This window comes from Erigeron canadensis, chromosome 8 (assembly GCF_010389155.1).
Source record: "Erigeron canadensis isolate Cc75 chromosome 8, C_canadensis_v1, whole genome shotgun sequence".
Taxonomy (NCBI): Eukaryota; Viridiplantae; Streptophyta; class Magnoliopsida; order Asterales; family Asteraceae; genus Erigeron; species Erigeron canadensis.
The window spans coordinates 46155895-46178464 of record NC_057768.1 but is presented as its reverse complement, the minus strand read 5'-3'; the positions used below and the strand labels follow the sequence as shown (position 1 = coordinate 46178464).

Genomic DNA, 22570 nt, shown 5'->3' with positions numbered 1-22570 from the left:
CATCATATATCCCAACTTCTGAATTTGTTGCCGGGCAACAAATTGTCTATTTCGAGGTCAGTTGCACCTTCTTGAAGAAACTGTTGTGTTAGATATACTTTTGATATGTTATGCTCTGTTTTGGATTATGCCATGCGTTTGCGGATGTTATTTATTTGTCTCACTAAAGCTAGTGATTATGGTCATTAGCTTCCAGCAGGAACCTCATTCTATGGAACAGGTGAAGTTAGTGGACAACTTGAAAGAACTGGGAAAAGGGTAGGTTCCTATCATTACTTTATTGTACATATTTTGTTTTTTATAGATGTTACAATCTATGTTAACTACATTTTTGGGGTGTTGACGGATTCAATAATTGCAGGTCTTCACATGGAATACTGATGCATGGGGGTATGGGAGTGAAACCACCTCATTGTATCAATCACATCCTTGGGTTCTGGCCATTCTTCCTAACGGAGAGGCATTTGGAATTCTTGCAGATACAACAAATCGCTGTGAGGTGTTTGAGATTACCAACACATCTAACTTTTCACTTTCTGAATAAATTGTTGTTATAGTCGTCATGCACTCATTATCTTATTTTAAAAACATGAATAGATTGATCTGTGTAAAGAATCTACAGCGAAGCTTAGTGCCCCGTCGTCTTTTCCTGTCATTACATTCGGACCATTTGCTTCCGCAACTGCTGCTTTGATATCATTGTCGCATGCAATTGGTAATATACTGAACCATGCATTTACGAGCATATCTGATATTTATAATGATTCTGAAAGCTCATGGATACATGGCAGTGAAACTTTAATTCTAAAGTTGCATACTGGTTGAAGTTCTGGTGTATACTCATTTTTATACATCCCCTTCTTCCTATTACTCTCTCCGTGGTCATTAAGTTAAGCTTATTAAACCTACTCTCCCAAGACTGATTAAACTTAAAGTATGGTATCTTGTTTAGTTTCTGAAATGATAACTTCCAGAGATAGTATGATTATTGAAAAATTAACTTATATAAAAGAATTTCAACCTCATATAATACACCAACTCTTATGAACATGATAGTATACTAATTTGTATGAGCACTCTAGCCTTTCTTATTAACATGAAGAAATTAGTCTTTTGAAATCTTGACTTTGATATTCTTGTTTTTATATTTAGTATATATGTTTTGCACCTGATACGACTGGACTGATGTCCCTGATATTTTTTGTTAGGAACTGTTTTCATGCCACCAAAATGGTCATTGGGATATCACCAGTGTCGTTACAGCTACGTCTCCGATTCACGTGTTCGTAAGGTATATTGAACTTTTCTCAGTAACATTAAAAGTTTTATTCTGAGGACAACATTTAGCTGATTTTACTGTGCAGATTGCCAAGACATTTAGGGATAAAAATATACCTTGTGATGTCATATGGATGGATATTGACTACATGGATGGATTTCGTTGTTTCACATTTGACCAGGTATGTTCTCATACTGTAATAATTATTTACATACATCTGAAAGTGAATTTCATCACTATCTCAAGCCAATAAATCTTTTAATTACATTCAATTTCTCTGCATTACTAGCTGATGTTAATCGTGTCAAAAAAATCCTGTCAATAAATATATTTTATATTCTTGTAAGCTCTCTATGGGAAAAGAAACATATTTAATGCTAGCCACATTTATGTGTATGCAATTCATGTCACATTTGACTACTATTCCTTCTTATTGGTCTTAGGAAAAATTTCCTAATCCAAAATCTCTATCGGATGATCTTCATTGTACTGGTTTCAAAGCTATCTGGATGCTTGACCCAGGGATCAAGCATGAAACTGGTTACTTTGTTTATGACAGTGGATCGCAGAAAGACATATGGGTTCAAACAGCAGACGGAGAACCCTTTGTTGGTATGCCTATGCCTTTACTTTTCAACTGTTTTCAGATTGTATCTTACAGGCTGTATCTCTGTTTTTATAGGAGAGGTATGGCCAGGACCTTGTGTTTTTCCTGACTTTACTCAAGAGAAAGCACGTTCGTGGTGGGCTAATCTAGTCAGAGATTTTGTATCTAAGGGAGTGGATGGTATATGGAATGATATGAATGAACCAGCTGTTTTTGAGGTGCCTATTTACATATTTTCTCTAAATAATCTTTTTAGTCTATTATCTCACTGGATTATTATTTGTTTACCAGTCCATGACAAAGACAATGCCTGAGAGTAACATTCATAGGGGAGATGCTGAACTTGGTGGTCATCAGAATCACTCACACTACCACAATGTGAGCTACCTTGTTTATTCCTCAATGTCGATTCACTTTTTTACTCTATGATATGCCAAGGATTTCAATTGAAAGTCTTCCATACTAATGGTTTGGGTCATTGACCATGTGTTTCAGTGCAACAAAAAAGATTCATATTATAGGTAAATAACTATTTTGGCCTGAGAATCCGTATTAACTGGGACATGTTAAAGCATCAATTAACGTCAGTTGGTTAGGAAATGATTAAACAATTTAATATATATGGGTTACCAGTTACCAGCTCTCTAAGTAGTCGACCTGGTATTAGAACAGAGACCACTAGCAGAATACCGGGAGCAGATCTAAATCTAACTATTGATTATGTTCACATCATTCTATTTTCACCTTTGAGTATATAGTGTTCACTATTGGTTTGAAAAAAAAATCAGATGTTCAGCATTTTTAGTTGAGATATGAAAACAAGTTCTCTAGACTGTTTAACTGTTAAATAATCCTCATCATTCAGTAGAGTTATAATTGAAATTGTCCGTGAGATACACACTTGGCTATCTTTGACAAACAGTAAATTATTCGATAGGCAGATTCATATATGCACAAGGGTGCATGAGGAACAGGAACTTTAACTGGCCATAACTTTTGGTCAGAGTAGAGTTTTCGTATGCTAATAAAGTTTCTGATTTAGGTTTATGGCATGCTGATGGCAAGATCCACATATGAAAGCATGAAATTAGCCAACCCTAAGAAACGCCCATTTGTTCTTACTCGAGCTGGGTTTATAGGTAGTCAGAGGTATGCTGCTACATGGACAGGGGATAATCTTTCTTCTTGGGAACACCTGCATATGAGCATCTCTATGGTACTCCAGCTGGTAAGCTGCGTCAGTATATTTCATGGAATAGTGTATTAGAATATCATACATTGTAGCTAGGTTATGTTATCTGCGAGAATTATTTACTATAACCAAGCTTCTGCTCTAGTTACAAAAAAATGATCTTTGTATGAAATGAATTTGTTTAGTAGTACATTTGGCTTAATGAGTCCGTTGTGATTCAGGGGCTTAGTGGTCAGCCACTTTCAGGTCCTGACATTGGTGGATTTATCGGCAATGCAACACCAAAGATGTTTGGAAGATGGATGGGCATTGGGTCTATGTTTCCGTTTTGTCGTGGGCATTCCGAGAAGGGAACTGTTGATCATGAGCCTTGGTCCTTCGGGGAAGAGGTGGGACCCTTATTTGACTTGTTGAATACTTGAATTATTGTTAAACCATGCAAAAAAGTATCATATTACACAAAAATGATAGCATATCTTTAAATATCGTGTACCTTTCACAGTGTGAGGAAGTTTGTCGTTTGGCACTAAAGAGGAGGTACCGCCTTATACCACACATATATACACTTTTTTACTTGGCACATAGTAAAGGTTCACCGGTGGCAACTCCTGCATTTTTTGCTGGTATGCCTTGATGCTACAGTTTAGTTCTTCTACATATTAGCATATAAGTTTGTGTTTAAGTTTCTTCAACTTCATAATTTAATTTGGCAGATTCTAAGAATTCTCAGTTAAGAAGAAATGAGAGTTCTTTCTTGTTGGGCCCACTTCTGGTATATGCAAGGTTCTCATCTCTTTCTTTGTTTTCTCCTAGGGGTCATTACATTCAATTTTTTAGTCATGCAATTAGTAGGTCAGTATTGATATGATGTTCTACTGTCACAGTACTGTGAGTGATCTTGGAGTGCATCAACTGCAGCATGCATTGCCTGACGGCATTTGGATGAGTTTTGATTTCGAAGATTCACATCCAGTATGAATCCCCCCAGAAGAAGATAATTCTTATGTTTTATTTGATAATTTAATTGTATTTTTTTAATGAATGGTCTAATAGTTTTGTGGGCTCAGGATTTACCAGTACTGTATCTACAAGGTGGATCAATTATCCCATTTGGTCCAGCTCATCAACATATTGGTGAATCTAATCCAACTGAGGATCTGTCATTGCTTATTTCTTTGGATGAAAACGGTAACAATATATGGCCATGCCTCATTAGCGTTATATGTTTCTCTTTTATTTTTTTTTCAACATAATTGCTACTTGCAACTGCAGGTAAAGCTGAAGGTGTTCTGTTTGAAGATGATGGTGATGGCTATGGATATACTAATGGAGGTTATCTCCTGACAACGTATGTAGCGGAGCTGAAGTATTCAGTTGTCACAGTGAGTGTTTGCAAAACTGAAGGATTGTGGAAGAGGCCAGGTCGCCGGTTACATGTACACCTATTGCTCGGTGAAGGAGCTATGGTAGGTGTTTCATTTTATCTGTTTTTCTTCATTTTATGCACATTTCGGTGTTCATTTTTATACTCTATATTTTCAGATCGATGCATGGGGCACTGATGGAGAGGATCTGCAAATTGTTATGCCATCAGATGATGCAATGTCAAAACTAATTTTTGCAACCAAAAACAATTACAAGCTGCGGATGGGTAAGTATAGTTTTGTTCAAATACTTTCGAGTCCATCGTTTTTACTTATTTTTTTCCCATCTCATATTGTAAAAGCATTCATGCAGTTATTATCATATTCTGCCTGTTATTTTTCTGATGGTAACCGCAGAAACTGCAAGATGTATTCCTGATGTGGAGCAAGCATCCCGACATAAAGGGATTGAGCTTTCACGAACTCCTGATGATATTAAACATGGTGAATGGGCTCTCCAAGTGGTTCCCTGGATGGGTGGTCGAATTATTTCTATGGAGCACCTTCCTACTGGTAAACTTGATTTGCTCGGCATTTTGTTTCAGGGTCTAGTTGGCTCATCTATGTTATAATTATCGAAAGGTATCTAAGATGTTAGTTTGATGGTCAAACCTTTCTAATATACTACATGTCTGGCCGGTCAAACCTTACAATTTCTTTAGGAATGAAGCAAGTAGAATGATGGGACTGAAAGTAGACACATCTGATCTGATATGAAGATAATTATCAATCCAGAAATATGCTTGCTGCTAGACTTGTTAAACCCTAATCATAGATTTGACTTTCATGACAGGAACTCAGTGGTTCCATAGTCAGGGTGAAATTAATGGGTATGAAGAATATAGTGGTACTGATTACCGATCTGCTGGCTGTTCCCAAGAGTATACTGTCCTTGAGTAAGTTTGCTCCCTTTTAGTCTTAAAATGTTACCTTCTCTAATATTCAAGTTAACAATGATTCCATTATCTGATTCGCCTCTATGGCACAGTCAAAATCTTGAACAGATAGGAGAGATGGATTCTATAAAAATGGTAGGTGATGTTGGAGGTGGATTAGCTATTGAAAGAAACATTTCAATTTTAGAAGATAACCCAAAAGTTCTGAGGATCGACTCAAGCCTTGTAGCACGCAATGTTGGTGCTGGTTCCGGAGGGTATTCAAGGTTGGTTATACCATCTATTCTGTTTTTGTGAGAGGTGGCAAAATGAGCAGATTGGGTCGGTTGGGTAACCGATTAAGACCTAAACTTTTAAATTATTTGCCGGGTAACCAATTATACCATCTATTCTGTTTATTTTACATGTCCGACCTGTTAAACATAAGTCATTCCACCTTTTAATTTCTTTAATTTATAATTCTACTGTGCTGGTTTATGGGCTTCCCTTCAATTGTGACAAGTATTGTTACCATTTCCTAGGCTTGCTTGTTTACAAATAAATCCAACATTTAGTCTATTGCACCCAACCGAGTCATATGTAACATTTACCTCCATCAACGGGTCCAAGCACGATGTATGGCCAGATTCTGACAAGCAGCTGTATGAAGGGGATCTTCGCCCAAATGGTAAATGTCGATATTATAATCAATCATATACTTAGTATACTATAAACTTGATTAATATTGTTCTTCATTTAGGTGAATGGATGCTCGTTGACAATTGCCTTGGATTGGGTTTAGTCAACAACTTTAACATTAATCAGGTTTACAAGTGCCTTGTGCATTGGGGTTTTGGGACTGTAAATTTAGAGCTTTGGTCAGAGGAGAGACCGATTTCAAAGCAGTCCCCTCTCCATGTTACTCATCATTATGAAGTTAGACAAATTCTGCAGTGCTAAATAAGTACTTGATGCTTCATTTTCCGCACTTCCCTAAAGCATGGATACCACTTAAAATAATTCTGCATATCTTCTTACATTTCATAAATAAATCAATAATTCTGCATATCTTAAAATTACATGTTTTTGTATGAATATTATATGATAGATGATATAGTTCTAGGTAACACAAGAACATTATTCTGCATCCTCAAAATCATATGTTATGATTGACATATGCGAAGAAATCAACACTGTTGTGGCAATTTATGTTGGCGGTCAATCAACTGAGTTGTGTTTCTTTCATAAAACCAGTCACTGACTACCTCAGCAATAGCCTGAGCATCACAAGTGAACTATTTCAACATAAAAACAAAACAAACAAATACTCGATTCCTTACAGAAATAGACACTTTCAAAGTTAATGAGTTCCATTGCAACTTCGATATTAAAATTTACAAAATTTTGGAACGATAATGACAGTAAACTTATATAGATAAAACAATAGGGTTTTAGTATTTATAGACTTGCGTTTTCCACACTTCTTGTTATCAAATTTTATCTAATATTTGGGTTGAAGAGTATTGTATTTTAACTCTAGAATTTCAAAAGTGTATGTGTCCTCTAGTATAGAATTGTTAAGATATATTATTGCTCACCTTGTTATCAAGCTTTGAAGCAGGATCTCCAAGCCAATTAATCTGATTCCCTGTTTGGCAGTGGGAATAACAAGAATTAATGAACATTCCTCTTGAGGTGGAGTTGAATTTGGATTTACCCTGTCCTGCTCTCAATGTCTTTATGAAATCTGACCTAAAATCTGAAAGTAAAGAAGAAGAAAATTGTATGGAATCGTACTTATGTTACTTTGTACTATACAACTCAATAATGCATATAAGATTCGTTTAAAGTATGACCTTGCAATCTTTTGAGTTGGATAGGGGAACAATTCGATATATTCGACTTGCATGCTGACCATGAATCGTGGTTATCAGCCTTCTTTGGGGCTAAGATGTTTTGTATCTTGAATGAAATATCAAGTTGAAGTGATTCAGACGATTTCATATATCACATGTACATATAGAATCACACTAAACATACACATGAAGATGACAGACCTGATATGAATCGTATGCCGAGTTTATGACAAAAACGGGTGTCTTGATTTCTGGCAAAATGAACTGTGGGTAGTAGCACTGCAACAGTATTGAATATTTTAGTTTCATGACATTAAATAAAAGAAAGCTTTATAGTAGACTTTTGAGGTCAACTATATATCTTGCTAAGGGGAGGTATTAACATTAAGATCCCTTATAACTTCTTAACTACTGTTACCTTTTTGTGGTTTTATAAAGCTTACAGAGCCATTTAATTGATACTTCACGTGATAGTATCAATTTGAAAGTTAACAATGTAGTTTGTTTGACTTTGAAAGTCAAACTGTACTCTTGTGTTAGCAAAATGAGTAGTATTGAAGAAAAATGGAGCTTACCAAACCAGGTTTCATCTTTGAAGTACATGAGGAGGGCAAATTTATCTCTGAATTCTACAGCCAAAAAACAAATACCTTATCAGAACTCGCAATTTGATATATTTTGTATGTATACACACATATATGCGCATGTAAAATATGATGGAGGTAGAGAAGAGGGAAAACATGTAGTTTAACGATCTTGGTGAAGAACTTTTCAAAGTGGTATTTTCCAGATATGTCTTTCCTGTTAGAAAATAGGATGAATTAGATATGTAATATTGATGATAGAAGACAGTTATCTTTGGATTGATTAAGAATCAAGTTATAGAAAAGGTGAATTACACATGAACGAAAAAACCCGCATCTGGAACACATTTTACTCGACTAGTTGTTGGCAACCTGGCTCGAAACTTATCACAATATAATATGGCAGCTAACCCACCAGATGAACAACCAGTTAGCAGCGCCTGCCACCATTATTTAAGTATCATCGCTAGAACATATGTATTACATAGAGAGAATAGATGTATGTGTGAGAGAGAGAGGCATACACTGGATGCTTTATTGAGTCCTTTTGCTAGTAGTTCATCCAATATAACATTGAAGATCCTTGCACCTCTATAATGAAGATTAGTAGCCTGAAATTTGTAAAATAAATGAGAAACATTGAATCACTGTAATTTGTGATGGAGCTCCAAAAAGCATGACTTACAGGGTCAACTTTTTCGACGTCCCCTGTAAATGATGCTCCATCACAATACCTCATGATGACTCTATTCCAGTTGTAGAAACCTGAGAATTCGAACAAACTTTATTTGCATCACAGATATAAGTCTATATATATATGTCTAATATTGTACACATATGAGCACCTACCTGGATTAAACTCTTGCTTACTACTGAAAACTCCTGTGAAATTAAATTTTTGCATAAGTTTTGATGAACCCACTCCATTGCTCTTGTTGACACGTAAAAGACAACTTTTTGTCGACTCACACCATCCTCCCCCCTAAACGAACATAAGTTTGTATTAAGCTCATGGTACTTTTTATAGCATCTCACAGTTTTGTTTCTAACTATTAATCATGTAAGATACTTCCCATACTAAGGTTAAGGTCATAAAAGAATGAGGCCAACATATCTCTACGTGTATGCAGATTGCATATCGAACAAGGGTACAACAGTTATGTTTATGAATTGAATATTTGTATGATACTTCAATTACTAAGAGTAAGTGGATACATGAACATATGAAATGACTAACCTGTATGTGAATTAACCACTTGTCAACACCTTCTCCGAATCCTTTATCAAACTGGTATGCTGGTGGGCTTCCATCTAGACAAACTGCACAACATTTTTAGCACGCACACATAAACACGCACACAGAGAGTTTAAGGAAACAAGCGTACCAGCTCCTTTGGCAATAGCACTTTGCATGTAAGTCATTTCAACGTCATCTGAACATTCTGTTTTCGAGACTATGAATAGTATTAAGCACAACCATTGGCATACTCTTGTGATGGTCACCATTTTGGGCATTGACTAAAACCAAATCTTGCATGCCCTTATATGAGCGGAAAAGGTCACATTCTAATTTCAAGTGGGATGTAATTAAATATAGATTATGCAAAGTACAATTTAATGAACATGTTATCCAGCACATGAATCCTCTGCAAGAAGCAAGAAAAATAGTTGACTTGATGACTTATATTAGTAAGTCAATATACTGAACAATCATAGATCTGGAAAGTCAACTGGATATATCATGCACCTTCATTCCATATCTGAATATTATGAAGAAAAACTGAACTAGATATGTTACCATAATCTGGACTAACAGATAATGCAACTAATTTTAAGGTACCACATTTTGTAAAGGAAATGGCTCTCATCTTTTGTATACATTTTAATCATCAATAAGACAAAAAAGTTCAGTAAATTTATGATTGCTATTAACAAGTTTATACCATAATTCATTATCGAATCGGTTTATGAAATATCATTTAGCATATTCAGATATTTTTGAAGTGGCGTATTTCCCTGTACGTCACATTTGGATATTTTCTGGAATCCAACACAAGCAATCTACAAAATTACCATTTTTATAGAGAGAAATCATCATGGACTCCAAAATGGAGACCATTTTTTCAAGAAATACAAAGGAAACACTAGTACAAACACATTTTCCCCTCAACACTGGTACAACCCACTGAGGTCAATGGAATTATGGAAATGAACCTCCAGACTGATTAGCCCCTTGTGTCAAGAGAGATTAATTATGTACACAATTTATATAATATGTAACATATTTCACTCATTAAACGCTGTTGGATTCTCGAGGGATTTGAACTCGCCAGACAAAGTAGCGGATATACAATGCATTGAGGGTCATAGCTGTTCCAAACCCCAAAACTGATGACAGCATTACTGCATATATTGCCTTCAACTGAAGCTGCAACAAACAAATGAATTTGTTCATGATTTCAGGTAACCAGCTATGTAGCATCACAAGTTTTCCCAAAATACCCTTCAAATATGTCACTTACCCAAGAATAAAACAAATGTAGAATCATAGCTACAAGTGCAAATTCAAGAGCCGCATATGTCCAAATATACTCTCTGATTGCTGTAGTTGAAACAAGGTTACTGTAAGATTGTGTTGCAACATTATATATGCCATGAGAAACTTTTAGAATAACTCATACCTAGAATAACCGCAAATGTAGATGATAAAATGCCAAATGTAAAAGAAAATGGTGCCGCAATCACAACAGCTTGAGTTTTCAGGTCGTGGATCTGCATAATGTGATATCGTCACCAGAAATCCAGAAGCCAAGAAAAGGATATATGGGAAGCACCGAATTAAGGAAAAGAGGGCTCACCAGAAGCTGCTCGAGGAAAAAGAAGTAGCATATTGTACTGATCAAAACTAGCACCACAAAGTCCTGCCAGGCACTGCATAAAACATATAGGAATTTCCCATTTAAAATATGAGAAACCAACAAAGTAAAAAAATGTGTAAAGACAACATCACGAGTATTTCTGCTTTTCAATCTTCCCAATAATAGTTAAGATGTAAATATATATATATATATATCCCTATAGGGTAACACTCCAGTGAGAACAGTCTTAAAATAAGAACGGTGAGAACACTTAAAAAACATCATTTTGATGCATTAAAAGTCCATAAAACTAACATAGTGCTTAACTAATTATCATTATTTAAGTGTATAACAACACATTGGCCTGTCAAAATCAAGAAAATCATGTTTTTTGTTTTGTGCATCCATCTTGGATGCATATTCTTCTAAATAATGCATCCACCAAAAAACGTGATTTTTTCAATTTTGACGGATCAATGTGTTGTTAAACACTTAAATAATGATAATTAGTTAAGCACTATGTTAGTTTTATGGACTTTTAATGCATCAAAATGATGTTTTTTAAGTATTCTCACCGTTCTTATTTTTAAAACTGTTCTTATTTGATTGTCCCCCTATCCCTATATATATATATATATATATATCAAGTTCTAGGAGTTGGTGTCCAGTTATGTTTAAGCGCTGCATATATTTCTCAAGCATAAACTTAAGAAATTATGTACCTTATTGTTGCAGAATTGAGACCCTGTTGATTTTGTGCTGTGATATTTTGTCTTTGAACAGAACTATGCATACGAAGTAAAGTCACTGGTAAATTTGAGACTTCTTGACCACAAACATCGCAGTTTTTGTTCCCTTTGACACTAAACCACTTGACAGCACATTCTTCATGTACAAGTCTTAGGTCACCTTTGCAGCTGCATTCCATTTTGAGCTGATTACCTTCATCACATGTATCAAAACAGATCCTGCAAACTGCTTCTTCCTCGTCAATCTCTTCATCATTTTCCACTTGAACAGGACTGTTATGATCTTCATTTGACAAGCAATTATATCATATAAGTTAAAAGCAACCTGCAACTAACAGTAGTGATTGCAACATGTTATATGGTCTGAACATACCATCAGCACTTTCTATTTGATCATTATCCCTGCGGGTTGCAAATGAGATTGATCTTACAATAACAATGTTTCGTCCAGGCACAGAAAGAGACCTCGAAACTGAAGGTTGTGCCGCCCCTATCTGCAGGGAAAACAATAAAGAAATAACATGTCACAATATAATGGTTGTGCAGTAAAAATTCAAATCTGCTTTACAACAAAATTTCAGTCAAACAAAATTGGGAATTTCCGTGGCGATTTCAGACCATTCACTTATAAACCGGTTAATGCAGGTAACGTTTTCCTAAACGGTCAAACATCATGTATATAAGATCAACTTAAAAGGGGAAAGGATCAAATGAGTTAAGAGCTACCATGTTGGTGTGTTTCGGGTTGTTTATATTAAAGTGCATATCTGCTTAGTAAAAAGCAGATACCAACCTGCTTAATTTAAATGCTTCGTTCAAAAATCAGTTTTCAAAAGGGTGTTTGAGATTGATGTTCTGCTTAAACAGAAGGAATAAACATATATAAACAATACCAATGTGAATAACCTACTAATTATTTTATTGAAAAATAGGATACTGAAAAGTAGTATAAATCTTGTAATTAAATTTGAGACACTAATTCTTACCCAAAATAAGAATAATATTTGAGACACTAATCTATAAATGAACATGAAAAAATAAGCACTTTGGACAAAAATTGTTTCAGGTCAACCCAATCTGTTTGACCCATCTTGACCAGTGACTCAACCTCCCGACTTGGCGACTTGCCCCTTTTCCACCTCAAGTGATCACCGATCAGACTCGAGCATGTTATATATGAGTTCTATGCAAGTGTGTTGATGTAATGCAACTGTTGGAGAACAACTTACTTGTGATTTTTGTTGTTCACTATATGTCCTTGCTGAAATGGGCGTGGTGACTGAAGGGGAAGGAATTGACCCATGTTTGACCGGAAGAGATGTACATCGTTTCCCTTTTAAAGCGGACATATGGTTGGTCACAGCAGGGCTTCCGGGTGGTGGTGCATTTGTGTCAGAACGAAGAAGGGAGCTACTTTCACCATTGGGAGGATCCTTCTTTTTGAAACTTAAACCTCTAAAAATGCCCCGTGATGAGGTCCCACCGTTGGATGAAACACTAGGAGACTGGAGTAAAGCCTTCCCGCTTCCAATACTACCAAAATGTGGATGTCTTGGGGGTATATTAAGTGATAAATCTAAACGGCGTGTGTTTTTTCCAGAATTTATAACTTCACTTGTAGACTCCTTCTCCCTGGCATCTGCCTGCAATAACCATTTTAAATATTATACCTCTATGGCTCTTTTGAAGCAAAGTTACCGGGTCTAATAATACATTCTATGCCACTATGAAATATCTTTGGAGAAAAGATGGAAGCTTATGGAACAATTAATCATTTATTATTGTTTGCTTGCAATTGCATCAAGTGTTGGCTTCTACATAGGGACTAAGAAATGTTCACAAATTACAGCAATAACATAGCATTATCAATGGAAAGCCTAGAAGTAGTCAAAATCTTTACACAATTGTACTTGCAGCAATTATATTCAATCACTATTTTTTCTCCAAACAAATCTAAACATAAATCAACAATAATTATGACATTATACAATCCAATACCCTGGATCAAAGTATATATCTTTATCTCGGTGACGTAACATTAGCTTGATCATAAACAACTGTTTCTTCAAAACGGAAAAGACACATCATTATGAAAACAACAACAACAAAAACAGATGGGGCAAATTAACACAGTTAATACAACTAGACACTATTTACCCAGAACCCTAAAGGATGAAGCCTTAAAATTTCCTATCAGTAAATCATACAAAATCTCAGAAATTGTAAATTGTCTCAAAATTCAGGAAACAAATATATCAAGATTTAGGCGGTGCCACATCAAGAAGCCTCAAAATCTGAGCTGCCATGAACTAAAAAACACCTATATACAAATGGGTATTGGATAAAATTTAAGGATTTACCAAAAAGCACAAAACCCACAAAAAAAGATTACAACTTTATTACAAAAGACGGATAGAAACAAGAAAAAGAAGACAAAACATGAACCTCTGAGGCATTTCTGTCATCATCATTAGCAACAACTTCGTTGCTAATTTCGTGGGATGTTTGCATCACTAATAAGCAAGCTCAAACAAACTGCTCAAACAAACTGAGGGAAACGAAGTAGTGGAAATAATGTTTAATTATTGATAGCCAGCAGTCACTAGTACAGCCACTTTGGAAAGACCCCTTTTCTAAGATTATTGTTTAATTTATGTTTAATGTTTTATGGTTTTTCTTTTGGGGGCCCAGTTTTCAGTTCCTATTAAAGGTAAAAAAGAAAATAATAATAAATAAAAAAATTTGATATTAATACAGTATTTTTTTGATAAGTTATTAGTATTTGATAAGTTTACCGTAACATTGTTATTAATACTTGTACAGTCTATAACATACTAGTAAAAGTATCAAAATAAAGGATACAAATATCATAAAAAAAAATGACATCCATAAACCTAAAAATATATTTAAATATCAACCTAAAAACTTTAAAATGTTGACACATGTATTTTACTAATTCTTTTTCCTAATCCTATTTTTTGAATCTTTCAAATATTATCATCTTATTATTAGGTTGCTTTTAGACATACCAATTAAGTTAATTTATCATTACCTTTCATTTTAATTCGTTAACATGAGAATAAAACTTTTGACTTTTTTTCTTTAAAGGTAAGGGCTCCTATCGATCTAATCTAGTTGGTTTTGTGTGTGAAAATGAATATATATGATAATTATTATTAGATTTTTATTTTATTTTTTATCAACGGACCTTTTATATCTAAATACACAAATATTCATACACTAAATCATTAGAAAAGATAAAATTTTAATCTTTGCTCCACAGGCAAAAACTTTGATGGTGTGTTTTTATTCTTGTTTGTAAATTTATGTTGTACAAGTAACTATCTAACCTAAACACACTTAACGAGCAGAGAAACCGGTCAGTATAGTACAACCTAGTGGTAAGTTACAGGATCGTTCGTAGGGACGCGTTGCGTTACCTAATCTAGTAGTATGTGTAATTCTAGTTGTTTTGGGGGTTTGTCACTGACTCCTAATAACTATTACCTAACAGTATCTATCCGGTGTTACCGGGGCAGACTGTGTCTGAAGACACAACGTAAATCAGATTAAATTGAAGAAAAGCAAATAACAGTAATTAAATTAAAATACTTGTTTGGCATCTCCGATCTCATGGTACGACCAAATACTATCCTACTGGTTTGCTAGTCTGTTGGAAACTTCATCACGGTTCAGATTCTCGTTAGATTCACTTTACCTTTCAGCCTACTAGCCTAGCATTATTAAAGGAATAACAAAGTCTGAAAAGATGAAAGACATTGTTCAATAACAAGAGTAAATAAAAGAGATAAATCTAGACCGAGGATGAAGATCGGAAGGTGTTAAAAGCTCCAAAACCTCCTTGGAATCTGCAAGATCGAACTAGGGTTGTTGCTGGGCGGCTAGGCTTGCTGAATCGACCCTCTCTTAGGGTTTTAAGGGTTAGTTCGACTTAAATAGTGATAAAAGTCGGTTTCAGATCTGGGCCAACCAGCGGCGCTGGTGGGCTGACCAGCGGCGCTGGTTGACTGGGGAGCGACGCTGGTGAGTGGCCAGCAGCGGCGCTGGTGACTGCTGTTCTTGTTCTTGCATCTTCGTTAGGCTCCCGAATCACTTCCTTGTGTCTTGTAACTTTATAGGCTTCCTTCTTGAGTCAGTTGATGTCGTTTACCTTCTCTCACATCTTCCGTGAACCTGCATAAACACATCATTCATTAAGTACCAATAGTTCCGGAATAATAACTCATAAGCATAGAAATGAAGCCTTTTACTAGGGGGTTTTATCACAAAATGGACGCTCATCATATATCCCCACACTTAAGTCTTTGCTTGTCCTCAAGCAAATAGTCCAAGAAAAATAAAACAAAATGATGAGTAGACATCTTAAGTGTTTAAATTAATCTACTATATTAAATTCATTTGAAAGCGTAGTCATACAAAAAAATTTGAGAAAGTTTCAGACAAAATCAGTAGCTATAGCTAATGGCTAGATAATCAGTCAATCAAAACTAAAAGCTAAATTCAACAACATAGTAACACACCAAGGACTAGAGGGTCATTACCATCTTCTCCTTGTTTTACTGGTAGCTCTTTGCATATCATCCGTAGGAGCAGGGGCCATAATGCCCAAAAGTTTCCCAGCTGATATGTGCAGTGGTGTTGCTATTGCCCTTCAAGGTCTATGGTTCTATCAAACTGCGTTCAGCCTCTATGGGCCCTCTATGCCAACTGGCTATAAATTTGAAGCGGATGAAATTACGTGTTCTTCTCATGAACATGAGGTTCATGGACAATTGTTAGCTAATGTACAAATGTTTGGGCTTGTTTTCTTGGTTTTTATTAGCGTTGTGGCCTGTGGGGGCTTCCTTTTGTGCAGATTAACAATCCAGGAAGGGCAAGTATGGAATGGTTCAGATGAAACCCCTTGAGACTTTTTTCTTGAAGTAGCCAAGTACTTGCATAAGATCATTTCTTGATTTGAATTTCTCCATTTGTATTTTTCAGTAACTTTCTTTTTGTAACTATAGATTAATGAACTAGTATTGCTTTTGAGCAACAACTTCTCGAGGTTCCAACTAACCATCTCTAAGGTGGTCTAGTGGTAAGTCATCCTAATGGTCTCTGGAGGGACCCAAGTTCGAATCACATTGCGTAAACATCTTGGGATGGTCTGTTATGCCCGTAATTTTTATTTTTTTTTAAATAAACAACTCAAGTATCATATATACTTGTATTTGGCTACAAACAAACATGTATGACTCGACCTAACATAAGACTTTAGTAAGGACAACACTTAAAGCATGTATATTCTACGTAACATGGCTGATGGAGCATGTTACATCATCCCCAGACACCTGTTTTAGACACCATTTTACGGACACTCAAAACCTTTCTAAAACAAACATGCAATATACCGTTACAAATTTGAACATGCTTTCAATATGTACTTTCAGTTTTTTCCAAAACACAATACACACAAAGTTATAGCCTCTCAAAAACAGCCGAAAGCCTTTTTTGGCTTCTGGAAATGAGCAAACAGCACTTATGGGTATATTTTGTGACCCGTGATTGAAACACCTAGACAAATTCGTTACCATTTCAAAGATCCCCAACCATAACTTCAATACCCACTTTTATTTTTTTACCAAAACAATATATACATATAGTTATATCCCTTCAAAAACTTCCCCAAGGATAATTCTGCAATTTTACCCAAGTTGCTAGCCGACCCGTTTCTTCAACTTTTGAGATTCAGCTCATTCCTGTAAGCTAATATCACTCTACATAGACCAAAATCTGCAAATTTCTACTAACAAATGCAATCAACCCTTCCAATGAAACATTTTCCCATTTTGCACAAGACGACCAAACGGATCAAATAACCATAATGGACAACATAGAACCAATGACTTTAATCAGAAGTATAACTAATCAACTTGGTATTTATACCCCAATTTTCATACATACACTATAAGTTATTTACGCCCTCATACACCACATATTTCTGACTCCATGTCAACAATACAACTAGTTTACCAAAAAGACTCCCGAAGTCATTATCCCAGAGGCACTGTATCACTTTTATCAAAGATCCATCATTGTTATATCATGCATATTGTTCAAGAATATCTTACAATATAGATATTTGAAACAGTAAAATACATTATAGCAAAAGAGCATCATAAAATATGAGCCACAAGAGAGCGGTGTGTTATGATATATGATCAATCTCATGAGTGTGCATCATAGCAGCAAAAAAACATAAATTTTTTACTATGAGTTTATATCTGCTAGAATTTTTATAACTCTAATGTTCAAACTTGTGCAAATAGGCCGTGCTCACCATTGTATTAGGTAATTACGACAAAGTCTAACTAGACCGGTCTAGGTTGGTTTAACAATCTCTGATATATTGTTGACTAAGTGCATTCAAACACCTATTAATAGCGCTGAATCTGGATTTTGGCACAGTAAGGGGGTACTATATTACAACAATAACAGCCAAGCCAACAAGTTCTAGCAATTAAACAGAGGTAATGCACCACCATAGAAAATGATGAACCAAATTCCACAATTAAATTGCAGACGCCAAGATGCACCTCTTATTGGCTTGTTCAAAATTATTTTACAATATAGATATTTCAAACAGTTAAAATACATGGAGTAATAACAAAAGAGCATCATAAAACATGAGCCACAGCGATGTGCGTTGTGATATATGATCAATGTCATCAGTGTGCATCATAGCAGCAAAAAAACATAAATATTTATAACTCTAATATTCAAGCTTATGCAAATAGACTGTGCACACCATTGTATTAGGGTAATTACAAAAAACATCCGATCTGAAATCAAACAAAAGGATAAAACGGCACCAATGGTTAACACTTTAATTATATTTCTTGAACATAAGAGAAATTAATTACTTATAACTTGCTAAGACGGTTAAACGCCTTGCAGTGTCATCACAATCGAGCTTCACACACTCTAAGATATCATTACGCACCATGACAGCCTCAGTAGAAAGACTAAGAAAACTTGGTTCAATCTCAGCAAGGAGTCTTGCAGGCAGCTTTTTGACTATTTTTTGAATGTTCTCCAACTTGGTAACAATGAGGCGAGCCTTGTTTTCCTTTGGCGTGAACTTGACCTCAAGGCCTTCCCAACATTTCTTGAGCATTGTAACGTTTCTCTCATTCTGTGGTTGTGCTTCTGCCTTCCTTTTCTTGTCTTTTTTGGGCATGTCTGTCTCTGGTTGTGCTTCTGCCTTCCTTTTCTTGTCTTTTTTCCATTTGGTCCTAGCATTAGCTTTCTCTTGTTCTAGAAGCCTCTGGAATTGGGCTTTTTCTTGTTCTAGAAGCCCCTGTAATTGGGCGATAAAATTTTTGGCTAATGCAAAGTCATCTCTTGCCGCCATCTCCTGCAATATCTCAGAGTTTTATACTTTATAGGATACATGTATTATATATAGATTCATCCAAACCAAACGGCTACAAGATGCCAAAGTATAAGTAAAAGCTATAGGTAAGTAGAACTTAAAATCAGTAAGATGATGAATATGAAATGCTTTATTCCAAATTTACCTTAGCTGACACAAATTTGGCAAAACTAAAAAAATTGAAATACGTACCATATATCCCTCTTTAAAAAAGGTGAATGGATCATATACCAAAAAAAAAAAAACTAACGTACAGATTTCATAGGAAATGAAACCAATGTTAAAAGATTCAATTAAGTCGTGAAAATATAACAACTAACTAGAAAATATATATAACTAAAAAAAAAAAATCAACCCGGCAATGCGAATGTCAGGTTTACATGAGCGAGATAAGGACAAATTAAAGCATGACAAGTTTATATGTACGTATCAGACATTTCTATTGCCGGAAATACTTGTTAGAAATATATAGTTTATTTTATTTTTTGAAAAACCTGTTTAACGAAACCAAACTCGTTTACCGTCCCCCCCCCCCCCCCCCCACCCCCACCCCCACACAAAAAAAAAAAACAAAACTTTGGCTGAAACTTAACATGAGATTCTAGCTTACGCTTAATGCTAGCCGTAAATGTCTTTAAAATCTAAAGAAATAAGTCTAGTACTTTACATACCAAACGGTCCTCACGGGTAAACATTGTGAAGGTGGCCCCGGGTGAACTAAATAACTTTTCCTTTTGGAATAGTTCCACTAATGAATAAGGAAGCTGCAAAATATTTCGCTAGTGAAAGTCAAATGTACAGAACACAATAGCTTATGTAACCTTCATAATAACATGTTTCAGAGGTTATGAGACATGATCAGGTATTACAAATATAATAGTGGTTGGTACAGTATAATGTAATAATGGGTCTGGGTTGGGATGATCATCCATATCAACCCAAAATATAACCAGGTTAGTTAACCATGTAAAAAAGTTACTCAAAACTAGGCCTTTTAATACAGACCCGTATTAAAAGAAAAGGTGTGCCATACAAAATTACGTGTGTGTTTGGTTAATAGGTAGCAAATTGTGAAATGAAATTGTTTGGTTGACAGCATTCCATATCAAAAGGCCTAGTTAGGGAAATGTGTTGGGTTTCAAAAACATAAATAACAATTGCTTTCAGAATTGCTGATCTTGTTTTTAATGTTTGAAATTGCTTTTAGAATAAGTAAAAATCATCCTTTCATAAATAACAATTTAAAATGCACATGATATTTATCAGTATGTACAGAATGATCATCATATAAACAGAAGCAGAATATAATCAAAATAATAAAAACCAGTCAGATTATCTCAAACAGAATCAAATAATAGCAGAGAAAGAAAGAAACAGATAGAAAACAATAAAGATCAAATCACCCACTCTTAGGGTTCCAAATCAGAAAACCAGTAACAAATAACAAACAATCAAAAAATAATAAAAGGAGAAGAGAACAAGAACACAATACAGTGCTAGTAGGCATTACGCAATCAATAAACCTTAATTTGTCAAATTAGGGTTTCGATCGAGACCCCTAAAATTAGCGAAACCAACCAGATATTGCAGATGCAAGACAAGACCCAAAGAGATCCAACGCAATCAAAGCTGGAGATAAAAATTAGGGTTCCAAACAAGGAATACGCCCTACCAATCAAGGAAGAAGATTATTATTATATATAGAGATAATTACAGAAATCGTCCTTGTAGTCGACCATCACTTGCAACTTTCATCCCTAAATTTCATAAATTACAGTTTTAGTCCAAATAAGTTTGTTTCGTCAACGGTTTTGGTCCAATTTTCAAGCGAACGTTAAATTACCCATCATGTGACTTACACATGATGGGTATTTTAGTCTTTTCCTTTTCACATGGACCAAAACTGTAAATAACTCAATGAATCCCACCCTACTACTATACCATTTCCCCTTCGAGTCATTTTTCATACTTTTTCTTCTAACTTTTATCTTTATGTGCATCATCAACAACAATTTTGTCAAAGGTATATCGAATGACATCTCTAATGAAAGAGTATGAAATTTTAAGAACACCCATACAATTTTTATAATTTATCGATGTACGATTTTTGAGATAAATGATTTTGAATGAATTGAAAGAATAAATGATTTATGGAGGAGAGAGAAAAAAAATGATTGGTTGATATTTGAGGAGAGAGAAAGGGTATTATAGTTATTTTAGATAAATATAGAATAGATAGGAGGGCATTTTGGAGAAGTACTTAAAATCAATATTGAAAATTTCAAGTTCAACGTTGAAAATTTAGGAGAATCTACTTTATAATATAGTGTAGATAGATATCTATACTATATTATAAAACAGATTCCTTCTAAATTTTCAACATTGAATTGAAATTTTCAATATTGATTTTAAGTACATCCCTAAAATACCCCTCTCATCTATTCTATATTTATCTAAAATAACCATAATACCCTTTCTCTCTCCTCAAATCTCAACCAATCATCTTTTTTCTCTCTCCTCCATAAATCATTTATTCCTCCAATTCATTCAAAATCTTTTATCTCAAAAATCATACGTCGATAAATTATAAAAATTGTATGGGTGTTCTTAAAATTTCATGCTCTTTCATTAGAGATGTCATTCGATATACTTTCGACGAATTTTTAAATCTGAGGGCGGAGGGCGGAGGCCGTAGGCATTTGACTATCACACACTCTGACCAAGCTATCACCCCCATCATCTCACCGCCGCAACGCGCGGGTACTTACTCTCGTACTTATTTATTTATTAGACTACTAATTTTATTAATAATGTAAATATAATTTAAACATAAACCATAAAGTTTAGAATGCACTAGATTATAAACCCGTGTCAAATACACGGGTTTTATAAAATTATCATCATAAGAATTAGTATATGAAAAAAACAATTATGTGTTAAAATGTAAAAATATACTTAAAAACGAATTGAGATATTCAAATGTTAATATTGAATGTTAATTCATATAAAGGTTGGGTGGTGTAACATGGTTTCTTTTATACAAACTCTTTGAGAGAGGCAATAACTTAGCCTTGATTACAAAATCATTGATAAAATTGATCTATATTATAAAACTTTGATTTTTATAGTGAAATATTTTTAAAAATATGTTTATCGAAGTTGTTAACTGTGATATACATAAAAATATTTGAATATTACAAAATCATAATATGTCCATCAAAGTTGTAGATTGTGATGGTTAAGAAGTGAAAATTTGTGACTGAAAACAAAAGAAAGTGTAAACTAAAGTCAAATTAAAAACTAAAGTCAACTATGTATTTGATTAAAATTGTAGATTGTGATGGTTAAAAACTGAAAATAAAAGTTTTAATGAAGGTAAAATTAAAGTCAAGTTGATAGTTACAAATTGTAATAATTAAGTATATAATGAGGGTAAAAAGTATACATTATTGATGGAAAACAAAAAAACGTAAATTAATGAGATTTTTTTTACAAATATTAATGTTTGTATAATATACTGATATATTTGGATTATAATTATTAGAATTTTTAATTTATAATTAAATTAATAATGACATCATCAATTTCCAATTTGATAAAATCAAGAGTTATGATTGATTAATAAACTATTAGGTCAGTTGTCATTTAATATATATAAAGATGAAGATTCAAAAATTTTCTTTCAAAAGCTAATTCAATAATACACTT

The 22570-nt window shown here is 34.5% G+C and overlaps 4 protein-coding genes across 7 annotated transcripts; 1 reads left to right on the top strand and 3 right to left on the bottom strand.

Annotated features, from left to right (window-relative positions):
* Window positions 1–1737: 1737 nt before the first annotated feature.
* LOC122578413 (alpha-glucosidase 2-like) lies at window positions 1738–6417 on the top strand. Its single transcript, XM_043750369.1, has 16 exons — window positions 1738–1891; window positions 1962–2104; window positions 2178–2264; window positions 2929–3114; window positions 3300–3467; window positions 3581–3701; window positions 3792–3861; window positions 3963–4050; window positions 4146–4266; window positions 4351–4544; window positions 4621–4729; window positions 4860–5015; window positions 5296–5398; window positions 5491–5664; window positions 5920–6065; window positions 6138–6417. Exons 1-16 carry the CDS (start codon window positions 1789–1791, stop codon window positions 6335–6337), a joined length of 2169 nt encoding a protein of 722 aa, XP_043606304.1. The 5' UTR covers window positions 1738–1788; the 3' UTR covers window positions 6338–6417.
* A 5-nt stretch (window positions 6418–6422) lies between these two features.
* On the bottom strand, window positions 6423–9427 carry LOC122578414 (pectin acetylesterase 7-like). Its single transcript, XM_043750370.1, has 12 exons — window positions 9203–9427; window positions 9055–9137; window positions 8667–8799; window positions 8503–8582; window positions 8342–8428; window positions 8133–8257; window positions 7974–8034; window positions 7809–7862; window positions 7435–7512; window positions 7234–7339; window positions 6976–7136; window positions 6423–6654 (listed from the first exon to the last, which is right to left on the bottom strand). The coding sequence occupies exons 1-12, from the start codon at window positions 9330–9332 to the stop codon at window positions 6565–6567; spliced, it is 1188 nt and encodes a 395-aa protein (XP_043606305.1). The 5' UTR covers window positions 9333–9427; the 3' UTR covers window positions 6423–6564.
* Window positions 9428–9879: 452 nt separating this feature from the next.
* Window positions 9880–14045, bottom strand: LOC122578744. The gene is made up of 8 exons (XM_043750771.1): window positions 13870–14045; window positions 12654–13067; window positions 11798–11918; window positions 11398–11707; window positions 10676–10748; window positions 10499–10589; window positions 10340–10419; window positions 9880–10245 (listed from the first exon to the last, which is right to left on the bottom strand). The coding sequence occupies exons 1-8, from the start codon at window positions 13933–13935 to the stop codon at window positions 10111–10113; spliced, it is 1290 nt and encodes a 429-aa protein (XP_043606706.1). The 5' UTR covers window positions 13936–14045; the 3' UTR covers window positions 9880–10110.
* Window positions 14046–18168: 4123 nt separating this feature from the next.
* Window positions 18169–20529, bottom strand: LOC122578299. Of its 4 annotated transcripts, XM_043750229.1 has the most exons (4): window positions 20355–20521; window positions 19534–19626; window positions 18692–18844; window positions 18169–18640 (listed from the first exon to the last, which is right to left on the bottom strand). In XM_043750229.1, exons 1-4 carry the CDS (start codon window positions 20367–20369, stop codon window positions 18347–18349), a joined length of 555 nt encoding a protein of 184 aa, XP_043606164.1. In that variant the 5' UTR covers window positions 20370–20521; the 3' UTR covers window positions 18169–18346. The 4 variants fall into 4 exon arrangements, with proteins under 4 accessions (XP_043606164.1, XP_043606165.1, XP_043606163.1 ...); XM_043750230.1 differs by having other exon boundaries at window positions 18169–18844; window positions 20441–20529; XM_043750228.1 differs by having other exon boundaries at window positions 18169–18844.
* Between the last annotated feature and the right edge of the window lie 2041 nt (window positions 20530–22570).

Excerpts from the sequence above, each read along its gene's own strand:
- LOC122578299 (XM_043750228.1), bottom strand. Across the intron at positions 18,845-19,533 it reads TTACCCGTGAGGACCGTTTG|GAGATGGCGGCAAGAGATGA; the intron begins GTATGTAAAGTA and ends GAGATATTGCAG.
- LOC122578413 (XM_043750369.1), top strand. The coding sequence starts at position 1,789 with ATGCTTGACCCAGGGATCAAGCATGAAACTGGTTACTTTGTTTATGAC. Across the intron at positions 2,265-2,928 it reads ATCACTCACACTACCACAAT|GTTTATGGCATGCTGATGGC; the intron begins GTGAGCTACCTT and ends TTTCTGATTTAG. Across the intron at positions 3,862-3,962 it reads CCACTTCTGGTATATGCAAG|TACTGTGAGTGATCTTGGAG; the intron begins GTTCTCATCTCT and ends CTACTGTCACAG.
- LOC122578414 (XM_043750370.1), bottom strand. The coding sequence starts at position 9,332 with ATGCCCAAAATGGTGACCATCACAAGAGTATGCCAATGGTTGTGCTTA. Across the intron at positions 8,800-9,054 it reads AGTGGTTAATTCACATACAG|GGGGGAGGATGGTGTGAGTC; the intron begins GTTAGTCATTTC and ends ATGTTCGTTTAG. Across the intron at positions 7,137-7,233 it reads CCAACTCAAAAGATTGCAAG|ATTTTAGGTCAGATTTCATA; the intron begins GTCATACTTTAA and ends CTTTACTTTCAG.
- LOC122578744 (XM_043750771.1), bottom strand. The coding sequence starts at position 13,935 with ATGCAAACATCCCACGAAATTAGCAACGAAGTTGTTGCTAATGATGAT. Across the intron at positions 11,919-12,653 it reads GTGAACAACAAAAATCACAA|ATAGGGGCGGCACAACCTTC; the intron begins GTAAGTTGTTCT and ends TTTTCCCTGCAG. Across the intron at positions 10,246-10,339 it reads TACATTTGTTTTATTCTTGG|CTTCAGTTGAAGGCAATATA; the intron begins GTAAGTGACATA and ends TGTTTGTTGCAG.